At 38.0% G+C, this 19,400-nt stretch overlaps 1 protein-coding gene across 6 annotated transcripts in view; it reads left to right on the top strand.

Moving 5' to 3' along the window:
• The window catches only part of KCNH7 (potassium channel, voltage gated eag related subfamily H, member 7), a 411,835-nt gene extending 393,775 nt beyond the window's left edge, over window positions 1-18,060 (top strand). For all 6 annotated transcript variants that reach the window (XM_014534137.1, XM_014534135.1, XM_014534136.1 and 3 more), the window contains 3 exons: window positions 3,293-3,461; window positions 14,028-14,220; window positions 17,098-18,060. In XM_014534137.1, coding sequence (XP_014389623.1) covers window positions 3,293-3,461; window positions 14,028-14,220; window positions 17,098-17,364 — 629 coding nt within the window. In that variant the 3' untranslated portion in view covers window positions 17,365-18,060. The remainder of the gene's footprint in view (window positions 1-3,292; window positions 3,462-14,027; window positions 14,221-17,097) is intronic.
• Window positions 18,061-19,400: the final 1,340 nt, after the last annotated feature.

The raw sequence follows: 19,400 nt of genomic DNA, 5'->3' as shown, positions 1-19,400 counted from the left end.
TGCAAATTTCATTCCCTAATGATTATTTAAGGTGAAGTAATGAGGGATGTTTGAGAATTTGAATAACATGTAGGGTGCACCTGTAACTGCTTCAATTTGAATCACTAACCCCCTACAATTTTTAGATTTTTCATTAGTAGGAAATTTCCCTCACTCACATTCCTGGCATTTGTCCTGCAAAGCACCTTTCGGGCAAAACTAAAAAGAAACAAACAAGCAGAAAAAGAAACAGACTCTGATGGTACTTAGATTGAGGTCAAAAGTTGACTCTAGGAAAATTGTGTATCCAGAGAAAAGTGAAAGTTTACTTTCTGTTTATCCATTTCCAGGAATGTGTCTTGCAACTATAGCAACATTTTCCAAGGCAACCGAGTGCAGATTTTTTTGAGCTATATTTAGAAAGATGTTCATTTTTATTAAGACCCTAAGCAGGATTTCCCTCTTGAACTTTTTTTTCATATTGCTGCTAAAACAGGCACACCATACATATCTAGATTTTAATAAAAGAGTACATTATAGTTAAGGAAGCCTCTATTTAAGTTTACATTTTATTCGTGTCTTCTAAGTGAACATGATCAGTTTTTTTTTCCTTGAGCGTTGAAGAAAAAACATAAGCCTGCATCATTTATTCCATGTGATCCACCGTTGTTCTTTAAATATCAATTTATTATATATGATTTAAGAATGAGAGACCTGTTAAGCATAAGCAGAAATTCTGTACACTTTCTCAGCACAAAACTTTTGAGCAAAATATGTAACTTCATTCTACCAGTTCTTATTATCTTTTTTTAAAATATCCCTACATGAATCAGCTAGCAGGCAGCTAGACAGGGACAAATATTGACATCTCCAGACCATTAATATGTGTGTTCTGAATGTTTGTTTGGCATTGCTGCTCCAAAATTGAAAACCTAGTCCATTGGACATTAGAGCTTTGTTTTTTATTTAAAATGTGACATGCCTGTGAATAATAAGTCATACTTTTCACTGAAAATATGCTGATATATCAGTTAAAACTCCAGGAATTTTGTATTTTTAAAATTTTTTTTATTGATTTCAGAGAGGAAGGGAAAGGGAGAGAGAGATAGAAACAGCAATGATGAGAGAAAATCATTGATCGGCTGCCTTCTGCACACCCCCGATGGGGGATCTAGCCCACAATCCATGCATGTGCTCTGACCAGGAATCAAACCATGACCTCCTGGTTCATAGGTTGACACTCAACCACTGAGCCACACCAGCTGGGCAGGAATTTTATATTTTTATGCTTATTTTCATTTTGTGGAGTTCAGTAAATTATATACTGTTGCTTTTAAAAAAAAAAAAAAAACCAAAACACCAGGATCCCATAGGCTAAGGAAGCTTTAATCATGAAAAACCATTCTGGAATTCACAGCATGCTCTCTGAGGTCTGCAAGCTATTTCAATAGAACAGGCAACCCTAACCTGAGATTTTTCCACTGCTGTCTTTGAGTATACTAATCCCTTTGTTATAGCTTCAGCCAATTGAAGCAGAAATTGTACGAAATTGTAGACACTTTATTAGAGAAAGTTCTGTGTATTCAGTAATAAAAGGATAGTGATAGAAAAACCATGAAAAAACAAATATAGGAATTTTGTCTGTGACTTGGAGAAAGGGCATGCTTTTGAGCTATCTGACTGTACTTTGGAGAAACTGTAGCAAAGGAAGGGATTTCGAGAAGTCCTACACATTCTGTTCCCTATTTCTAAAATTATAGCTAATCCTCACCAAATCAGTTACTTTTCATCTATTTTTTAATCAGCCAAGGATATAAATTCCTTAACTTGACATAACTTATGCAGAGTTTAATCAAAGTTCCCTGTCAAAAAAAAAGTCTATAAAGCCAAAATTACTACCTCTAATTCAAATCTGTTGCAATGTGATAATGAAAACCCTCTTTAGATCATACTTTCCTCCTACCAGTTCTCCCAGTGAGGAAGAAATGTCGCCCTTTCTTTACCTGAAAAATAAACTCCCAATTCCACTAGTATTTCTTCATGAGTTTTATTTTCTACTTTTTTAAAAATATATTTTTATTGATTTCAGATAGTAAGGGAGAAAGAGATAGAAAAATCAATGATGAGAGGGAATCATTGATCGGCTGCCTCCTGCATGCCCCCTACTAGGGATCGAGCCTGCAACCCGAGCATGTGCCCCAGACTGGAATTGAACCTGGGACCCTTCAGTCCGCAGGCTGACGCTCTATCCACTGAACCAAACCAGCTGGGCTGTTTTCTAACTTTTTAATCATTTTAAGCCTTCTCTAAGATATGTAAAATGTAGAGGGTAAGAAAGCATAGTAAACGTCATCAAAAGCAAAAAAAAAAAAAATAGGAAAAAGATATTATATTTGTTCTTAGATATTGACAACTCGCAAATACAGATTGTAGGAGAAACAGTAAATTAAAAGAAGCTCAGAAAACAAATCTCTGTATGAAAAATGCTCAAAACTTTGATAAACTGAATTTCTCAGGATCAGGGCCTGTGTCTTCTTTGTCTTTAATTCCTCCGCATTCGGCAGAATGGCACATAACAGACACACAGAACATTTGAAAAGAGGACATGAACAGATTGGCCATATGTGCTCAAGTTTAGTAACATAAAAATATTCTAAATACAAGAGACACAGAAAACCTATTGGAAGTTGATGTGACTATTAAAGGACAGTGCAGAAGGAGCCACGAGAAACAGAAACTTAAAAGAGTATCATGGGACTAGAGGACCTTTACTTACTGTCCCCATCATTTATGGCTCATTGTTTCTTGGCTTGACCTTGAGTTGGGTCGGCCTAAAGGAATCCCCCTCAATATCAGCTCTTGCCGATGGCTCCTCTCTTGGGCCCACTCTGAAGCATGAAGTATGCAAACTGCCCTGTGGGAAAGAGCCCTAAAATCTTAAACCCAGGTGTGAAGCATTACAAACAAATGGTGCTGTTTCTTCCCAACATAAAATCGCAAAATCACTGTTCTCTAATCAGCTTTGGGTTGCCATCCATGTTTACTCTTAGCACAAACAGAAGACAAAGTTGTATTTAAGATTCAAAACTGGCTACCTGTTTTTAATCATCTGGAAATGGTTGAGAGGAGTGGCAAGCAGGGTCAGGGTGAGCTAGCAATTGGTTGTGGTCCCTGGAGAGGTCCCTGAGTCACTCTGGGTCTCTGTCTTTGGGTTAAACTTTAAGATTCCTTCTTGCTTGTATTGTGGGTGTCTGTGTTACCAATGCAAATGGGCACACAAAGAAGTTGACATCCATCTTGCTATTTCCCACAGATATCTCTGACACAAGAAGCTGGGAGCAAGAAAATGTCCGGACTCAGGCCGATGAGTCTAGTCACTCAGCACCTCAGCAAACTGCCTGGGGGATCTCTGAAACCGAAAGTGACCTCACTTGTGGGGAAGTGGAGCAAAGGTTGGATTTGCTTCAAGAACAACTCAACAGGTATAAGCAATGTCAGGGCAAAGGGGATATAAACCAAGCCCTTAGTTGGGTCTAGCTTTACTCCTTGTAAGTAGCAAATTCCTTGTGCCACAATCTCATATTTTTCTTCTACACTTACTGATTTTAAAATAAGACTAGAAGTTGACAGAATTATTCATCTGTGTTTCAAAGAACATTTATTTAGAACACTCCAAACTTTGGGCAGCATAAATCCTACTTTTTCGTTACTTGCCATAAAACTAGTATATCACCCATGCCAACTGCCTAAGGAAATGTTTTATATTTAGCTAGCTTATTGACAAATACCCTTCCTCTTTTAATCCTTCTTTTATACTTTTTGGTTGTTTCTGGTAACTTAGTTATGTGTTATGACATTTTTTAAAAAGCATCAACAAAATTCTTTAAACATTTAGTTATTTAGTCAACTTGTTAAAAATGTGATTGAATTGAAAATCTCACAGAGTTGAAGCCCATATCCTCTCCAATTTTTTATTCAATCTTTGATCTATACTTTTTTAAAATGAGGATTTAACTTAGGTTTGGGGAAGGATGGAACTCTTTAACACAAATTTAAATTGATTTTTTTAAATTAAACTGGTCAATAAGACTCAGAAAAAAATGAATGAATGAGTATGATATAGCTACTGTAGTTGTGGTTCATGTTGGACTTTATACTGATTTAAAGGTAGACCCCAGGTACATCACCAGGCAAAGTATTCTAGGGGTCACAAATGGAAAACTTCATGAGTCAAACACAGTGTTAGCAGGGAGATGAGGAGACCTTGTTTCTTGGCATCTTCAAGGAAAGATTTCAATCAAAAGACAAAGTGTAGCAAAGTAAGAATTTATTGGCCACAGCAAAAATATACTCAGGACAGTGAAACAAGGAAGGGCATAGAAGGAGTAACAGGAGAGGCTAGGCTGGGCTGCTGTGGCTCACTGAGAAGTCAGAGGAAAGAGGGCCTTGGACACAGGTGCAGGGGGTTAGACCAGGACAAGTTACCACTGCCCATTGCTCCTCTGGTTACAGGGGTGGGGATTGTCCTACCCTCGGGAAGTATAAGGCCTGTGAAATAATTTGGTTTGGCCATGCCAAGGCATTAGGAGGGAGTTCATTAAATGTTTGACCAAATATAGCAGGCTAATTTTTAAGTTGATAATTTTGTATGGCCTAGGCCCTAGGATTGATGTTATAAATATCAAAATGGCTCTTAGCAGAAAAAAGTTTCCCCATCCCTGCCTTAGAGGAAAAAAGGGGGAAGGGATGGCACAGGCATGCTCCCCTAGGGGAGAGCAAGCCCCAGGCCCTTTGTCCTGAGCATATGTATCTCTCTTTTGCAGGTGGAAATCTTAAGGGAGGCCTCAGGGGAGGTCCTCGGTAAAATATTCATCAGCTTTCCAGGTGTGCTCTTTCAGGCTCTCCACTGATTGGTCAGTGCCAAGGCAGGGGGTCATTAGTCAGTGTAGCTGGTCCTGAGGCAGCCATGGCATCACTTGTCTGGTTTTGCTGCTTTTCTGGGCCTGGAGCTGAAATACAACCAAGGCCTAGATATGATCTGAAGGGAGGAAGATAACATGCTGGACTCTAAACCTCCTGACTAGCTATCTGAAAAGTCAGGGGGTCCAAACTGCATGACCAGCAATACGCTGGGGAGGAAAGGTTATTCTGGGGCCGAGGTTCTTGTTTTCCAGTTTTGCTCCTTGCTAGGCATCCGGGGCTTTCTGCCCTGGTGAGTTTCTGCACCTGGCCCATCGTCCTCGCTCTGCTCATCTCTGTCGAACTGTCCTTAACAACAGGATTTACTAAAGCAATCTAAAACACAATGAGAGATGAGAAGAGCCAGATGCAGTAATTAACATATTTCTATGAAGTGCAAGCACAGTACCTGAATCCTGATTTACCCAATGTTCCCATCTGTCGCATCAGCCTTCTCTGCTGATGGTGTGGTTACTAGGCCCAGAGTTGAAGTTTGCACAAAGGGTTCCACAGACAAAAAAAAAATTCCCCTGTGCCAATGGCACACGCTTGCTCTATCACAGGGATATAAGGCCAAGTGTCTTACATGTAATTAGCCTGCTGAACAGCAAACTGTTTATAGTCCTTTTGTAGGCAAAGCGTATGTGGAGCCAGAAGAACCTATACTTTGCATTACCAATGGGTGATCAAATTTGGGGGTGGAAGTGTCTGCCCAGAGGTGACATGAAAATAATTTGTTCTTTCCATCTTTTTCTATGTATCAGCTGCACTCTGATTTGCTACATCATATTTCTGTTCTATTTTTGGCATGTCTCACAGGTTACTTGCCTTCTGTCTGTATGTAATACATTTATGAATTCTGCCCATGTCTAATTGCTACTTACTTATACATTAACTATATTTAAAACATCCTCTACGTTTTGCCTCTGCTATATATGTTACTTGCTTACTTACTATCTGATTAGTATTTCTTATGTGTTTTATCCATTCTGTTTATTGCTTGTATTGCTTTTTAAAATTTTTATGAGAGAATCAAATAGCTTCAAACAATATAGTAAATACATTAAATTGTGTGTGCACACACATATACATTACCATAAAAATGAATTGATTTTAAAATTGCCTGGTGCTGAGGTCCATATATCATTCCCAAGTGTCAAATTAAAGTTTTGTAAATTGAAACATACCTGAGAAAATTAAAACAGATTATCATTTACTTAGAGTCAGTAATTCCTAATTAAAGTATAAGAACTTATCATAATAATTATTATTGGATAGAGAAGCATATTTAGGTACTTAATACATTTGAGTTTTTTCTCTCCCTGCTATATATGCCAAGCCACTTTGATATTTTATCTATAAAATATATAAGACTATATACCATATAATACAGAATTGATGTGTGTGGCCTGAACTTGAACTTCTATTCTTGTGACTGAGAGAAAATAACTGCCCATTTCTTTACTGCCAAGACAAGTATATATTCAATTTGTTTAGCAAATAAAAAAGTGAGTGAATGAAAGAATGAATGACAGAGCTAGCAGTGAGTTCTTTAGCACAATATTTGCAAAGTACTTGTAATTAAGTTATCCTAAAGTAATAACTCTTCTACTTAACTGCTTACAGGGTGACTGAGTCAAGTCATTTAAATCTCTTCAGTTTCTTTCTTTGACTCTATCTGCAATGCCATTGTAAAGACTAAGACAGTACATGTGCAAACTAAATTTGTTATACAACATAAAAGGTACAGTACTTGCTCTTAGGCAAAATTTGATTAACAATAACGTTCAGTTCTATTATTGATGTTTGTCTGGTTTATTCTCCTACTTTACATGTAATTGTGTTTCTTGATTTGACCTTTCTTCAGATATAAACTTGATAGGTTACCTTTGTTGCCTTATCATGTGTACCAATCATTGCAGTTAGCATTGTCAAAGATTATTGAAAACATTTGTTTTTAATATATCTCAGGGCTGAAAGTATAAAATTTTAAGGATAATATAGCTAGGATCCATTTGGTTTGCAACTGTAAACATAATAGAGAAGTAGAGTTCTTTATCCCTCCATTTGGTATGGCTTTAAAACCCTCTACCTTATGCCCTAAAAAAAAAAAAGAGAGGAGAAGAGTGCAGATTGGTTTTCTAGAATAATTACTAGAATTATTATTATTATTATTACTACTACTATTATTGTTATTATTAGAAACTTTTCCATAGCCAAAGAACAATTAAATCTGTTTTGACATATTCCCAGCACCTGTATGTCCTTAGACATATTTCTTTTCCTTTGACCAACTTCTTTCTATTTCTGAATATTTTCACAAATACTTCATTGCCTAACTCAGCTTAGCCCCTTTGAAACCTAAAACATAAAATCCAAAATATTACATTTTTACTGTATTGCCATCTCCAACAACCTCTTTCCTCCACTTTACTCTAGAAGGTAAAAACAATTTTGCAGAGGGCAACTCAATTTGGTCTTTAACTTTGTGAGGTGAGAATCCTGGGGCACTTTCTAGAGTTGGGTGTATCCCACTTAGCTTCAGCATTCTGTTCAAACGTAGAACCATGAATTTCTACCCCCATTTGTCTCATCCAAATGCACATATTAAGTATATAATGCAATGAAAGCAAACTTAAATGTTCTATCTTCAATTGTCCTTGCTGCTGCTGCTTTTCTGCTTTAATGGCCAATTAAACTATATTTGTGGTAAAGGTTCATAAAAGAAATGTTCTTATATACTTATATATTATGCCTTCAGATGATAGGAAAATCATTAACACTTGATCCTAAAGCAGTGCTTCTCAAAATTGAATGTGCATGTAAAACACCTGGGGATCCTGTTAAAATTCGGATTCTAAGTCAGTAGTTCTGGAGATTCACATTTTAACTAGCTTCCAGCTCTGACCACACTTTGAGTGGGGAGGCCCTAGAGCAGGGGTGGGCAAACTTTTTGACTCGAGGGCCACAATGGGTTCTTAAACTGGACTGGAGGGCCGGAACAAAAGCATGGATGGAGTACATAGTGTCAGAATTGAGTTGAATTCTCAGACCTCCTGCTGGTGCCCAGGAATTCCTTATTGGTGTGGGGGGAAACCCTCCTCCACACATTGGCAATGGGTCTCAGAACCCCTTTACCTACATTCCAGTGAAGACATTTATTAAACACCCACCTGTGGTGGCTGTTTGACCTGTGCTGGAGTCCTCACTCCCAATTACTAACAAAGAGAGGAGTTGGCACAATGGAAAGAGCCTTGCCTCAGGAGTCAGGCAGACGTGGGTGGTGAATGAGGTGGTACTGGGTAGTTTTTTACAGCTTAATTCCTCAAGACCTACTTCAAAGGACATCCAGCTAACATGGTTAGCATGTGGAACTGCACTGAATGGGGTATCGCAGAACAAATCCGAGTTCCTGAGTCAGAAGACCTGGTTGCAGATCTCGTACACGTCATTTAGCTTGCCAGGGCCTCAGTGTCCTCCAGCGTGAAACCAGAAAGTAGGCCTAGGAGCTGAAAAGACCCCTCCAGGATGACAAAATGACCTGGGGCCTTGAATTAAAATCTTGAGCTCAAATCCCACGCTTACTGCAAATCTACTCTGTGACTTGTGGTGATTCAACCTCTGACTCCCACCTCTCCCATATTCTTGGTTTCTTAGTTGAATAGAGAGAACTGATTCATCCAGCATTGAGCAAGTCTCTCAAGTGATGGATGTTTGCTCTCCCACATCCTTGAATCACAGGGACTGGGACTAAAGACCAATTAGGTGTTCTTGCATCCAGCCCATTGCTCCTTCCCACTCCCCAAATCCCCCAGCTTGGAAACTCATTAGATACCTGAGAGCTGGGAGAATGAGAGCCTGGGTCCTAAATGGATAACTGGGGATACAGCACTTCCATTGTACTGTCGGATCCACTTGCTTTACATAATAACTTCAACTCAACTGGGAACAACGCTCTTGGATTCTGGTTGTTTTCTTTTTCCAGGAGAACGGACAAAGGAAAAATAGTGGGATGAACTAATCCCCACCACTAGTCCATGCCACTACAGTTGCTTTTCTGGGGGCAATGGGTTTGCATCATTTCCCTCTCCTTACGTATTTTACATTCCCCTCACCTTCTACACCTCTGTTGATCTGGGTCAGTGGTCGGCAAACTCATTAGTCAACAGAGCCAAATATCAACAGTACAACGATTGAAATTTCTTTTGAGAGCCAAATTTTTTAAACTTAAACTATATAGGTAGTTACATTGTTATTAACTTAATTAGGGTACTCCTAAGGCTTAGGAAGAGCCACACTCAAGGGGCCAAAGAGCCACATGTGGCTCGTGAGCCGCAGTTTGCCAACCACGGAAGAGTTATGGCTTTTTATGCGCTTCCTTCATTTTTCCATCCTAGGTAGTCAGCTCCAGTAGGCACCCCAGATCAGAGTTATTTCCTTTCATCATCATGTCCTTTCTACTCCTTCCTCCCTAACACAGTGCCTGATACATTGTGAGTCTTTGAATAAGTGAATGAAAACATTCATTTTACACAGCAGTACAGCTTTGCTGATGTAGGGAAAGAAAAATAATTTCCCTCTACCCTCTGAGTTCTTGGCTGAGACCCCTGGTAATAAAAGACAAGTTAACAAGGGAGAAACAAACATATGTTTAGTAACAAGTATACCTCATGCATATTTGGGAAATATCCAGGAAAAATGAGTAACTTCCAAGGTGGCTTAGAATTTAAGATTAAATACAATTTTAATAGAGCAAGGGGAAGGGGGATGTAGGCCTCTTAGAGAAGAGTGAATGCTTTTTAGGAAAGATGAACAGACCCATAGGAAAAGAGATGGGAGGTATCTCTAGCTTGTGACAAAATGTGCCTGGGTGTGGAACTTCTAGTCTCCTCTCCTGTGACAAGAGTCAATCTTCTCTGGTAGCTAAAATTCCCAGGGAGGGGATTCATGACAAGTTAATTCATTTGGGGGAATCTGCTTTTAGGCAGATAATGGGAGTTCAGAGAAAGCTTCTCCCTGCATTTGCTGTTTTTCAAGTGCCTGCAGCTCAAAATAATCAATATTTTGGGGTGGCATATTCTGGTACCTTTCAATGACTAAAAAAGTTTTAAAACTGGGTTGTTCTTTTCTGTTTTAAAGGCCAAGTTGGACTTTTAAAAATTGTTGTTATTCCTCCTGATTAAACCAGATTATTTCGTCTCAGTAGAAGAGTCTTTTCTAATGAAGCCAGTAGACCCTAGACATAAGACAGGAAAATATAATCCATGCATAGTAAAGAAATTCTTCACTAATGCTCCCCTTCACTGAATGTCTTAGTCTTTCCAGGCTGCTATAACAAAAATACCATTGAATGGTGGAGTATATACAACAAATGTTTATTTCTCACAATTCTGGAGGCTGGGAAGTCCAAGATCAAGTTGCCAGAAGATTCTGTATCTGGTGAGAGCTAGGTTCCTGGTTCACAGATGACTGTCTTCTCACTGTGTCCTCACAGAAAAAGGAAAGAAGCTCTTTCAGGTCTCTTTTAAAAGAGCATTAATCCCATTCATGAGGGCTCTACCCTTATGACCTAATCGCCTCCCAAAGGCACCACATCTTAATACCATCACACTGGGGGTTGGAGCTTCAACATATGAATGGGGCCAGAGTGGGGGTGGGGGCAACATTTAATCATTGCATTGAATTACCCAAAATATCAGATGATCACCAGTTAATGAAACAAAACCAAGTATTCAAAATCACTGCAGGAAGGGATTACCATCTTGACAGAGCCTAAGTGATATCTCAGAAGGGGATTAGAAGTAGGATATTGATCGGATTTTAGAGTCTGGGCCTTTCAAGGTAGGGAACTGATTCGAAATGGCCAACGTTCATGACATAATAGCTCAGAATTGTTAGACACAATGAAGTAAGGCTCTTGAAGCAAGCCTGGATAAATAAAACTTTTTTGATAAACACATTTGAAGGTGAAGTGAGTCCCAGGATATTGATCGGATTTTAGAGTCTGGGCCTTTCAAGGTAGGGACTGATTGGAAATGGCCAAAGTTCATGACATAATAGCTTAGAATTGTTAGACACAATGAGGTAACAATTCTACAAACTGAAGCAAGCCTGGATAAATAAAACTTGTTTGATAAGCACATTTGAAGGTGAAGTGAGTCCTGTTCATGGCAGCATGTTTCAATCAGTAAAAGTCCACATTCCAATAGAGTTTTTCCTCTGAGGATCTATTCAAATAGATAGAATCCATGGTATAGAGATCTTGTTTCTGAGACCATAGCTGTTTGACAAAGGTTTCACATGACTCAGAAATATTACCATAATTTTTGACTGTCTATTGGGGCTTGAATCCTCTTCTATTGATGAAGTTTGTATTGCATGCTCAGTCTCCAAATCCTTTTAAATTCAATGTAATAAACATGTGTAAGCCCCTTGCTAAATATTAAATGCTTTTAGTGATAGGACAAATTTGTACAGAAATATTTACAATGAAGACTGAATGCAGTATTTTCTTTGGAGGCTCAGAGGAGAGAGAAATTAATTCTGAGTGAGTCAGATAAGGGAAGATTTTTGGTTGCAGATTAAATTTGAGCTGGACCTCGAGGAGTGAAAATAAAGTGGTGTACAACAATAAATAGCTAGTCTACCCAATTTAGTTGACACCATAAGAAATTAGATCAATCCTGTAGGTAACAATTAGATAAATAAACTAGTGGATGGCTCAATTTTTCTTTTTTTAATGTGAGCTTTTGTCATTTACAAGGCAGAATCATGTATAATTTATAGCTATTGGTTTAGAAGACAATAAGCTATTTTTTCTATATTTGCTATAGAATAATGTTTTTCAGAAGGAAGATTTGTAGTATCAATTAATATTAAGAGTTAAAAAGAAACAATATTTTCTCATGTTTTCCAGGTTTATTCTGTTCTCTTTCAAATCAAACGCTAAGTTCTCTTCAATAAATATAGAATGTATATAATTGAGCAAAATTAGTTTTATGATTTTAATATTTTTTAAGATTTAGCTTTCCTTTGCATTTTTCATTTATAGACAAGTCAGTAAAGAGTTAAGAGAATTGAGTTGTCTAAAGAGGCATATGGTCCAAATTTTCTGTTCTTATGCCACATAATTCCTTTTTTGAAAAGGCGTTAACACATGCAAAGGAGGAGAATCAGCCCTATTGTATTTTGTATTTTCCCTTGAATTTTAATTTAAAATGAGAATAAAATTAACAAGCCAGTTGGCTACTTTGAGCTTTGGGTGAAAAATGATCAGATTAGTATTTTGCAAGCCAGGTGGATCATAGAGACAAGTAAACTTTTACATTGATTTGTTTCATAAATGTGAAAGGCCCTGAACTTAGACTGGAAAGGAATTTAACATTTAACAGTACTTCACATTACAGAAAGACTATAATTAATAATATACAAGCCTTGATGTGGATAGGAGATAGGCAAAGTAAAATAAAGGTAATATAAATTTGAAACAAATAAGAAATTATCCAGTTGTAACTATGAAAGAAATGTGCTAACCACGCCCTGGCCAGTGTGACTCAGTTGGTTGGGCGTCATCCCATGCACCAAAAGGTTGCCAGTTCCATTCTCGGTCAGGGCACATACCTGGGTTGCAGACTTGATCCTCATTAGGGGGCACGCAAGAGGCAGCTGATTGGGATGTTATGCTCTCACATAGATATTTTTTTCTCTCTCTCTCTCTTTCCCTCTCCCTTCTTCTCTCTCTAAAAATCAATTTAAAAATATTTTTAAAAATAAAATAAAAAAATGAAATGTGCTCCCCAAATCTCTTTTTTATAGAGTGGATAGACTTTCACAAGAAACCAAGCAAATCTAAATGAAATGTGCTCCCCAAATCTCTTTTTTATAGAGTAGACTTTCACAAGAAACTGAGCAAAGCCTGATTAAACAGAAAAGACAATTATTGATTAAAAATAGATTCTCAGTGTGTTTTAAATTTTGAACACAATAAAGCTTAATTGTAAAAATGTAATACAAAGTACATTGTAAAAATATAGTCTATTCAATTCAGCTGTTTTCCTGATAACGTACTACTAAATAAGCAGGAAAGCAATGGTCTTTATCAGAACCATTAGTGAGACATAGAAAGTTAGCAACAGCCAGGAGAGAATCTCCATGCTCCCTCTCCTGTTCTTCTTGTTTAAAGCAGGGCCATAATTCTGTTTGTTGGTGGTTGTTTTGTTTGGGCGGCAAACTTATGCTCAGAGACTGATTTTGTCTTTGCCAGCAATTTATTTAATCGAGGTTTGCCTTGGGAATTATAATTTCACAAGGGAATAGCATACAGGATAATATCTCTTAATAAGCCAAATAAAGAAATAACATATTCCACAGCAATGATAGATTAATTACATTATTGTCCCAGGTAAAAGGAGGAGGAATTGCCCAGGTAAAAAGATGAGGAACCTTTTATAAGAGCAGGCACTTGGGAGAGGCACTTGGCCAAGCAAGAGCTGACATCCAGCTGCCAGCACAAAAATAAGAGGCCCCTGTTGCTAGAGCACATTGCTAGGCAACAGAGGTACCAGTGTTGATGGACATTCAGAGCTGCTCCGGGAGTTAGGGCCTCTGCATGGCTTTGCACCACCGCCCACAAGGAGTGCCTTCTCTTCCTGAGGCTGCTGCACTCTTGAGCTTCATGCTGACCAGCGTCTCCTTGGCCACAGCAGGAGCAAATGCCTCAAGATCTTCGAGAGCTATTTAGGCCAGCAAGGTGTCAACTTGCCCTGACCAAAACTCTGGGGTTGTCCCCACAAACTCTCAGTATTTATAGCTTAAATATCCCCTTGCCATCCTTGCTTCTCCACATGTTATTAATGACAACGGAGGAGATGGCGTCTTCCTCACACAACTTCATTCTCATGTCGAACCAACTCATTCCTACAACTTTGTCTTTGTCATAAACAGGTGGATCAAAGTCACTTACGTCATTAACAAATGAATTTAAAATCATATTAAACCAGTACACAGTCGTGGTGCTGAAATTTTCTCAAATTCTTTGAGAAATGATGAACTATTTCAGGACTGTCTTCCCATTTCTGTCTGTCCTGCAGACTTGAATCCCAGATGACTGCAGACATCCAGACCATCTTACAGTTGCTGCAGAAACAAACCACCGTGGTCCCCCCGGCCTACAGTATGGTAACTGCCGCGGCGGAGTATCAGAGACCCACCATCCACCTGATGAGAACCAGTCATCCGAGAGCATCCATCAAGACGGATCAAAGTTTTAGTCCTTCCTCACAAGTGAGTGTAGGTAGAGTACAACCAAGAGTGTCTAAAAGTGTGTTCTAGGGACCACCAGAATCCAAATCACCTGGGGTGCTGTGGAACATGCAGATTCTCATTCTACTCAGTTCTGGGAATGGACCCTGTAACACACATTTTACACACAATCCCCCCGCCTCCCTGCCCTATTCTTATGCCCATTTAAAGTTGGAGAACAATGGACCTAGAAGAATGATCTTAAACAATACTTTTTTTTAAAAGAAAAAGCTTTTTTCAAGAGTCAATCTACTTAAGTGTGTATATGGCAGAGCTTGGAAAACTAAGGAGTATCCCTGGTCCAAAAAGCTCTTCAGAGACAAGAATGTAATTTACTCTAATGACCAGATGAATTCTTGGGCAGGGTCTCAGGAAGGAAGAGGAGGAAAAATAGCAGCTGGACACAGAAGACCTGAGGTTCAAGAGCAGTCAAATTAGTAATCTTAGATATCTGTATCCTACCATCCCCAAAGATCTCTAAACCATTTTTTCCCCTGGAGAATGGGAAGAGGAGCAGTCCCTCATCTTGCCTCTGAAGCCCTCCAAATTAACCCCTTTGAATTATGTTACTTTGAAGGTCAATTTCCTTGGAATTCTATTTTGGAAATCATTCTTAATTACTTAATCACTATGGCCAAATTGCACCTAAGAATGATGATGTAAATAAGGGTTTACAGAACAATCGTGTAAAACTGTCTTTAAAGTTTGGGAATTTAGTGCAAAATATTCTGGGAAATGAAATAATGATGTAAGAAACATCCAAACATATAGAGAATTTTTAGAAGAGTTTATTTGAGCCAAACTGGCAACATATGTCAAGGAGCAAGATCTCAAATGCTCTAGGGAATAACAGTTTTGCAGCTTCATTTATGCATTTAAAATTAAGGAGGAAAGGTAGGAACATTCCATGGAGGTGGGAGAAATCAAGGCCGGGATTGGAGTACAGGATAGTTAACAAGATTATGTGCTCTCTTGAGGATGGTCATGTTTTACTTCAAAGGTAAGTTAACCTAGTATACAAGATGAGAGTGAATGGGAGAGTTGGAAAGGGTGGACCTCAGCGAACGTACCTCAATCAGATTGAGCACGTTTTTAGCAAAGGGCAGCTTAGGAGTACCCTAATTAAGTTAATAACAATATACCTACCTATATAGTTTAAGTTTAAAAAATTTAGGTCTCAAAAAAATTTTCAATCATTGTACTGTTGATATTTGGCTCTATTGACTAATGAGTTTGCCAACCACTGACCTAGATGCACAGAAGCAATGGACAAGGCAAAGACAAACCTTATACTAAAGAAGTTATATGCCTGGGGCATGAGTACCCACCACAATACCACAGGGTGAATTTATAATCAGAATCACCCAATGAGATTATATAACTGGACAATCAAGGGGTCCATGCTGCCTATCACTACTTGAGCCAATTAAGCAGAGACTGGGTTGAATCATGTATGAGCATTTATTCCAACTACCGGTAGTATGGGAGAGCAGCCAGTCATCCACAAAAATCTGCTCTGCCCCCCACCATAAGCCAGCTGCTTATAATGGGTAGAAAGACAAAGATTACATGGGGAAGTAGGCAAAAGGCATGCCAAATGGGCAGTTTACAGGTCTTGATTTGCAAAGGTCTATGGGTATGCAAAGGCTGGGTGTCTTCAAAGGGCTGGCGATTCTGGTTTCTGCAACAAGTTTGTTAATCTTTCAATGATAATAGGCACTTCCTGATCGAGAGGAAGGCTGCATTTCCAGGTGAGCTCCCAGCCAGGTTAGAATGTGTCTTCTTTAATCAGAATAAAACAATCACGGGTAACAGAGCATGATTAATATTTCTTACAATTATAGTTGGTCCCCAGTATTCTATTTCTGCCCCTATCAGTTACTTTACATAGAAACCCATCCCCTTTCTTTTTCCAACAGAAACAAGATTAGCAACAGGAGGAAATGTGCAAAAGGAAAATAATGTAATCTCTCTAAAATATGGAAGTAGATATTAATTTAGCTCTAGTTGTGAATGGTTAGGAAACACGCAAAACCACGAGCTTTGTTCTTTGTTTTCAGTGGATTTAGACAATATTTTCTGAGCAGGGATGGGTGATTTTCTTTCCTTTCTTTTTTCTTTTCTCTCCTCACAAATGACCCACATTTTCTATCCCAGTTTTGTCTTGAATTTTGAGTTAAAAATCATCTGAAAAACTCGTGTGAGTCATTTGTGTAATGAAAGAATAAAAAAATAAATTCTGTTCTGACTTCAGAGTAAAACTAAAGTTCTTGGAATGATTGTTCAGGATTACCTAACCCAGTGGTTGGCAAACCGCAGCTCGTGAGCCACATGCAGCTCTTTGGCCCCTTGAGTGTGGCTCTTCCACAAAATACCACGTGTGGGCGCGCATGTACAGTGCGATTGAAACTTCGTGGCCCATGCGCAGAAGTCGGTTTTCAGCCTGGGTGAGTCTATTTTGAAGAAGTGGCATTAGAAGAAGTGGGGGTACGTTCACTGAGGTCGACCCCTCAGATTGAGGACATTTTTAGCAAAGGCCAGTTTAGGAGTACCCTAATTAAGTTAATAACAATGTACCTACCTATATAGTTTAAGTTTAAAAAATTTGGTTCTCAAAAGAAATTTCAATCATTGTACTGTTGATATTTGGCTCTGTTGACTAATGAGTTTGCCGACCGCTGACCTAACCTAACACCTAATCTGCAATGTCTTGACCCATCTTTGGGAGGGAAAGGTTGGCTAATATTACTAATCAAATACAGATTGGGGCGAAAGAAAACATATTTAGATTTCATGAGTGTGATTTTAGGAATATGTCCAAATAAATTATAAAAACATCTTTTCTTTTCTTTCTATCAGTGTCCTGAATTTCTAGACCTTGACAAATCTAAACTTAAATCCAAAGAATCGCTCTCAAGTGGTGTGCATCTGAACACAGCTTCGGAAGACAACTTGCCTTCACGTTTAAAACAAGACAGCGAGCTCTCTTTAGAGCTTCACTCGCGGCAAAGAAAAACTTACCTTCATCCAATTAGGCATCCTTCTTTAACAGATTCCTCCCCGAGCACTGCAGGCATCTTGGGTCTTCATAGGCATGTTTCTGATCCTGGTCTTCCAGGGAAATAATCATTTTGTACTATTTATTCCACATACAATGTAAGTGCTTTTAATGGCTGTTTTCCTTTTTGTATTTAAATCCTCTCTACTTGACTCAGGGGCTCAAAGGTACCATTATATGCAAAAGTACTGTATATTTTCCTAAACTGAAGCTTGTGTGGTAAAATTGAGCAGTTAGGATGTAAATGTACATACGAATTCTTTTGTTCCAAATGTTAAACTGCCAGCATCTCAAGGCACCTTATTTTTTATTTTTATTTTTTAAATCATGTGCATGTTAGGAAACTCCAATTTCTCTTGCATGGAGACTCCTGTTTCCTGCTTTTACTAAATCAGTACTTTGTTATGAAAATGCCTTCAATTAGAAACCAAGGGATAAAATTGGTTCACGGATACAACTCAGATGATCCTCAACTCAAGGAAGTTCACGGAGGAAAAAGCGAGCTTAGTCACTTTCGAGAACTGATATTCATAGTCAATTACATTCATTCCACCCCACACTGACAAAAGAAAATGCAGTTTAGAGTTATAAATCTCTGACTATATACGTAGCCATCTCCAAATACATGAATATAGGCAAGCATTAATGAGGACAAAAAAAGGCCTTTTTGTTTAAAATTCTGTCACTAACTGCATTTACAAACTACAGTGGGGCCTTGACTTACGAGTATCCCGACTAATGAGTTTTTTGAGATACCAGCTGTCTCTCCGCCAATTTTTTGCATTGAGTTGATAGAGTAATTTGAGTTAACGAGCTCCTTAACGAGCTCGGTCTCAGAATGAATTAAACTCGTAAGTCAAGGCCCCACTGTACCTAAAATACTTTCCACTGGCACATTTCCTTGATTAGAAGCAGGTTTCTCTAATTTTTCTATTTTGGGGAGTGTGGGGTGGGAAGAGAGAACTACTAATGAGTGACTGACAAAAACAGATATCCACAGCTTTCTTCTAATATATATTTTAGGGCAATCTTGAATTTGATCAAAAGAGTGATAGTACATAGTTTTATTTTTTTTAAAATATATGCAATTTGGTTTGCCTGGCAAAACTAGCTTTCATTGAGTATAAGTTATTCTATGGCTTTCTAACCCCAGCTGTGGAAAAAACGATGTGCATTTACTTGCCTATGAAGGAAGTGCACACCCACCAACCGTAACATTTCAGTTTTATTGGGTCATTCACACACATTTGCTAATCAAAGATTAAATGAATATACATCGACCCTAGAATATTGGAACATATGAATATATTCCATTTAATATTCCATCAGAATATTAAAATATATTCATAATGCAATGTTTTAATATTTTTAACTGTTAGATTTTCTTTTGGGGAGGGAGGCCTAAACCGCTTTTAAAATCAAGGTACAGAAAAATGTGCAAGTTAATTTAGAATTCTGATTAGTCAAGTTCTAGTTAAGATGTTTTATTTTTCAATTCATTTGAGTACAATTTTAAACATATTATGAGCTCAAGCATTATATTCATTCCTTCTGGACAAAAATTTGAAATTTGTTGAAATTTTCTCAGTCCTTCACTAATTCTTATACTCATATAGTTTTAAAGAAATATTATACCTGTGCACATTATTAATATATACTATATTTCTATCCTAAGGGATAGAAATATTTAACTTTTCCTATTTATTTACCATTACTAATTTATGCTAATATATTAGTGTCAAATACAAGCAATTTATTTACATTAACAAACACTGTTGAAATACTTAAAATATGATTAAAGTAACCTTAAATGGTTCCCTATATATTTTTAAATGGTCACATAAATTGCTCATATGTGTGGGAGACAATCTATACGCATGAGCATGTTAATCCCTCCTTAATTTTTGAAACACCAAAACATTTTTAACCAAGTACGGATGGCAACATGACCAGTCAATTCAGTAGAAGTATAATAATTTTAGCCAGCTTCCCAAACCATTTGGTGTTTTGCAAATAGAAATTTAGGGACTAACTGATGCTTTTATTTCCTCATTTAACAAACATTTGTGGGTGCCAGGGGAGAGAGAGAAAAGGCTAACTCTGA

Source organism: Myotis brandtii, unplaced genomic scaffold, assembly GCF_000412655.1.
Source record: "Myotis brandtii unplaced genomic scaffold, ASM41265v1 scaffold125, whole genome shotgun sequence".
NCBI lineage: Eukaryota > Metazoa > Chordata > Mammalia > Chiroptera > Vespertilionidae > Myotis > Myotis brandtii.
Note: the sequence above shows the minus strand (reverse complement) of the source record. Positions and strands in the feature narration are given on the sequence as shown.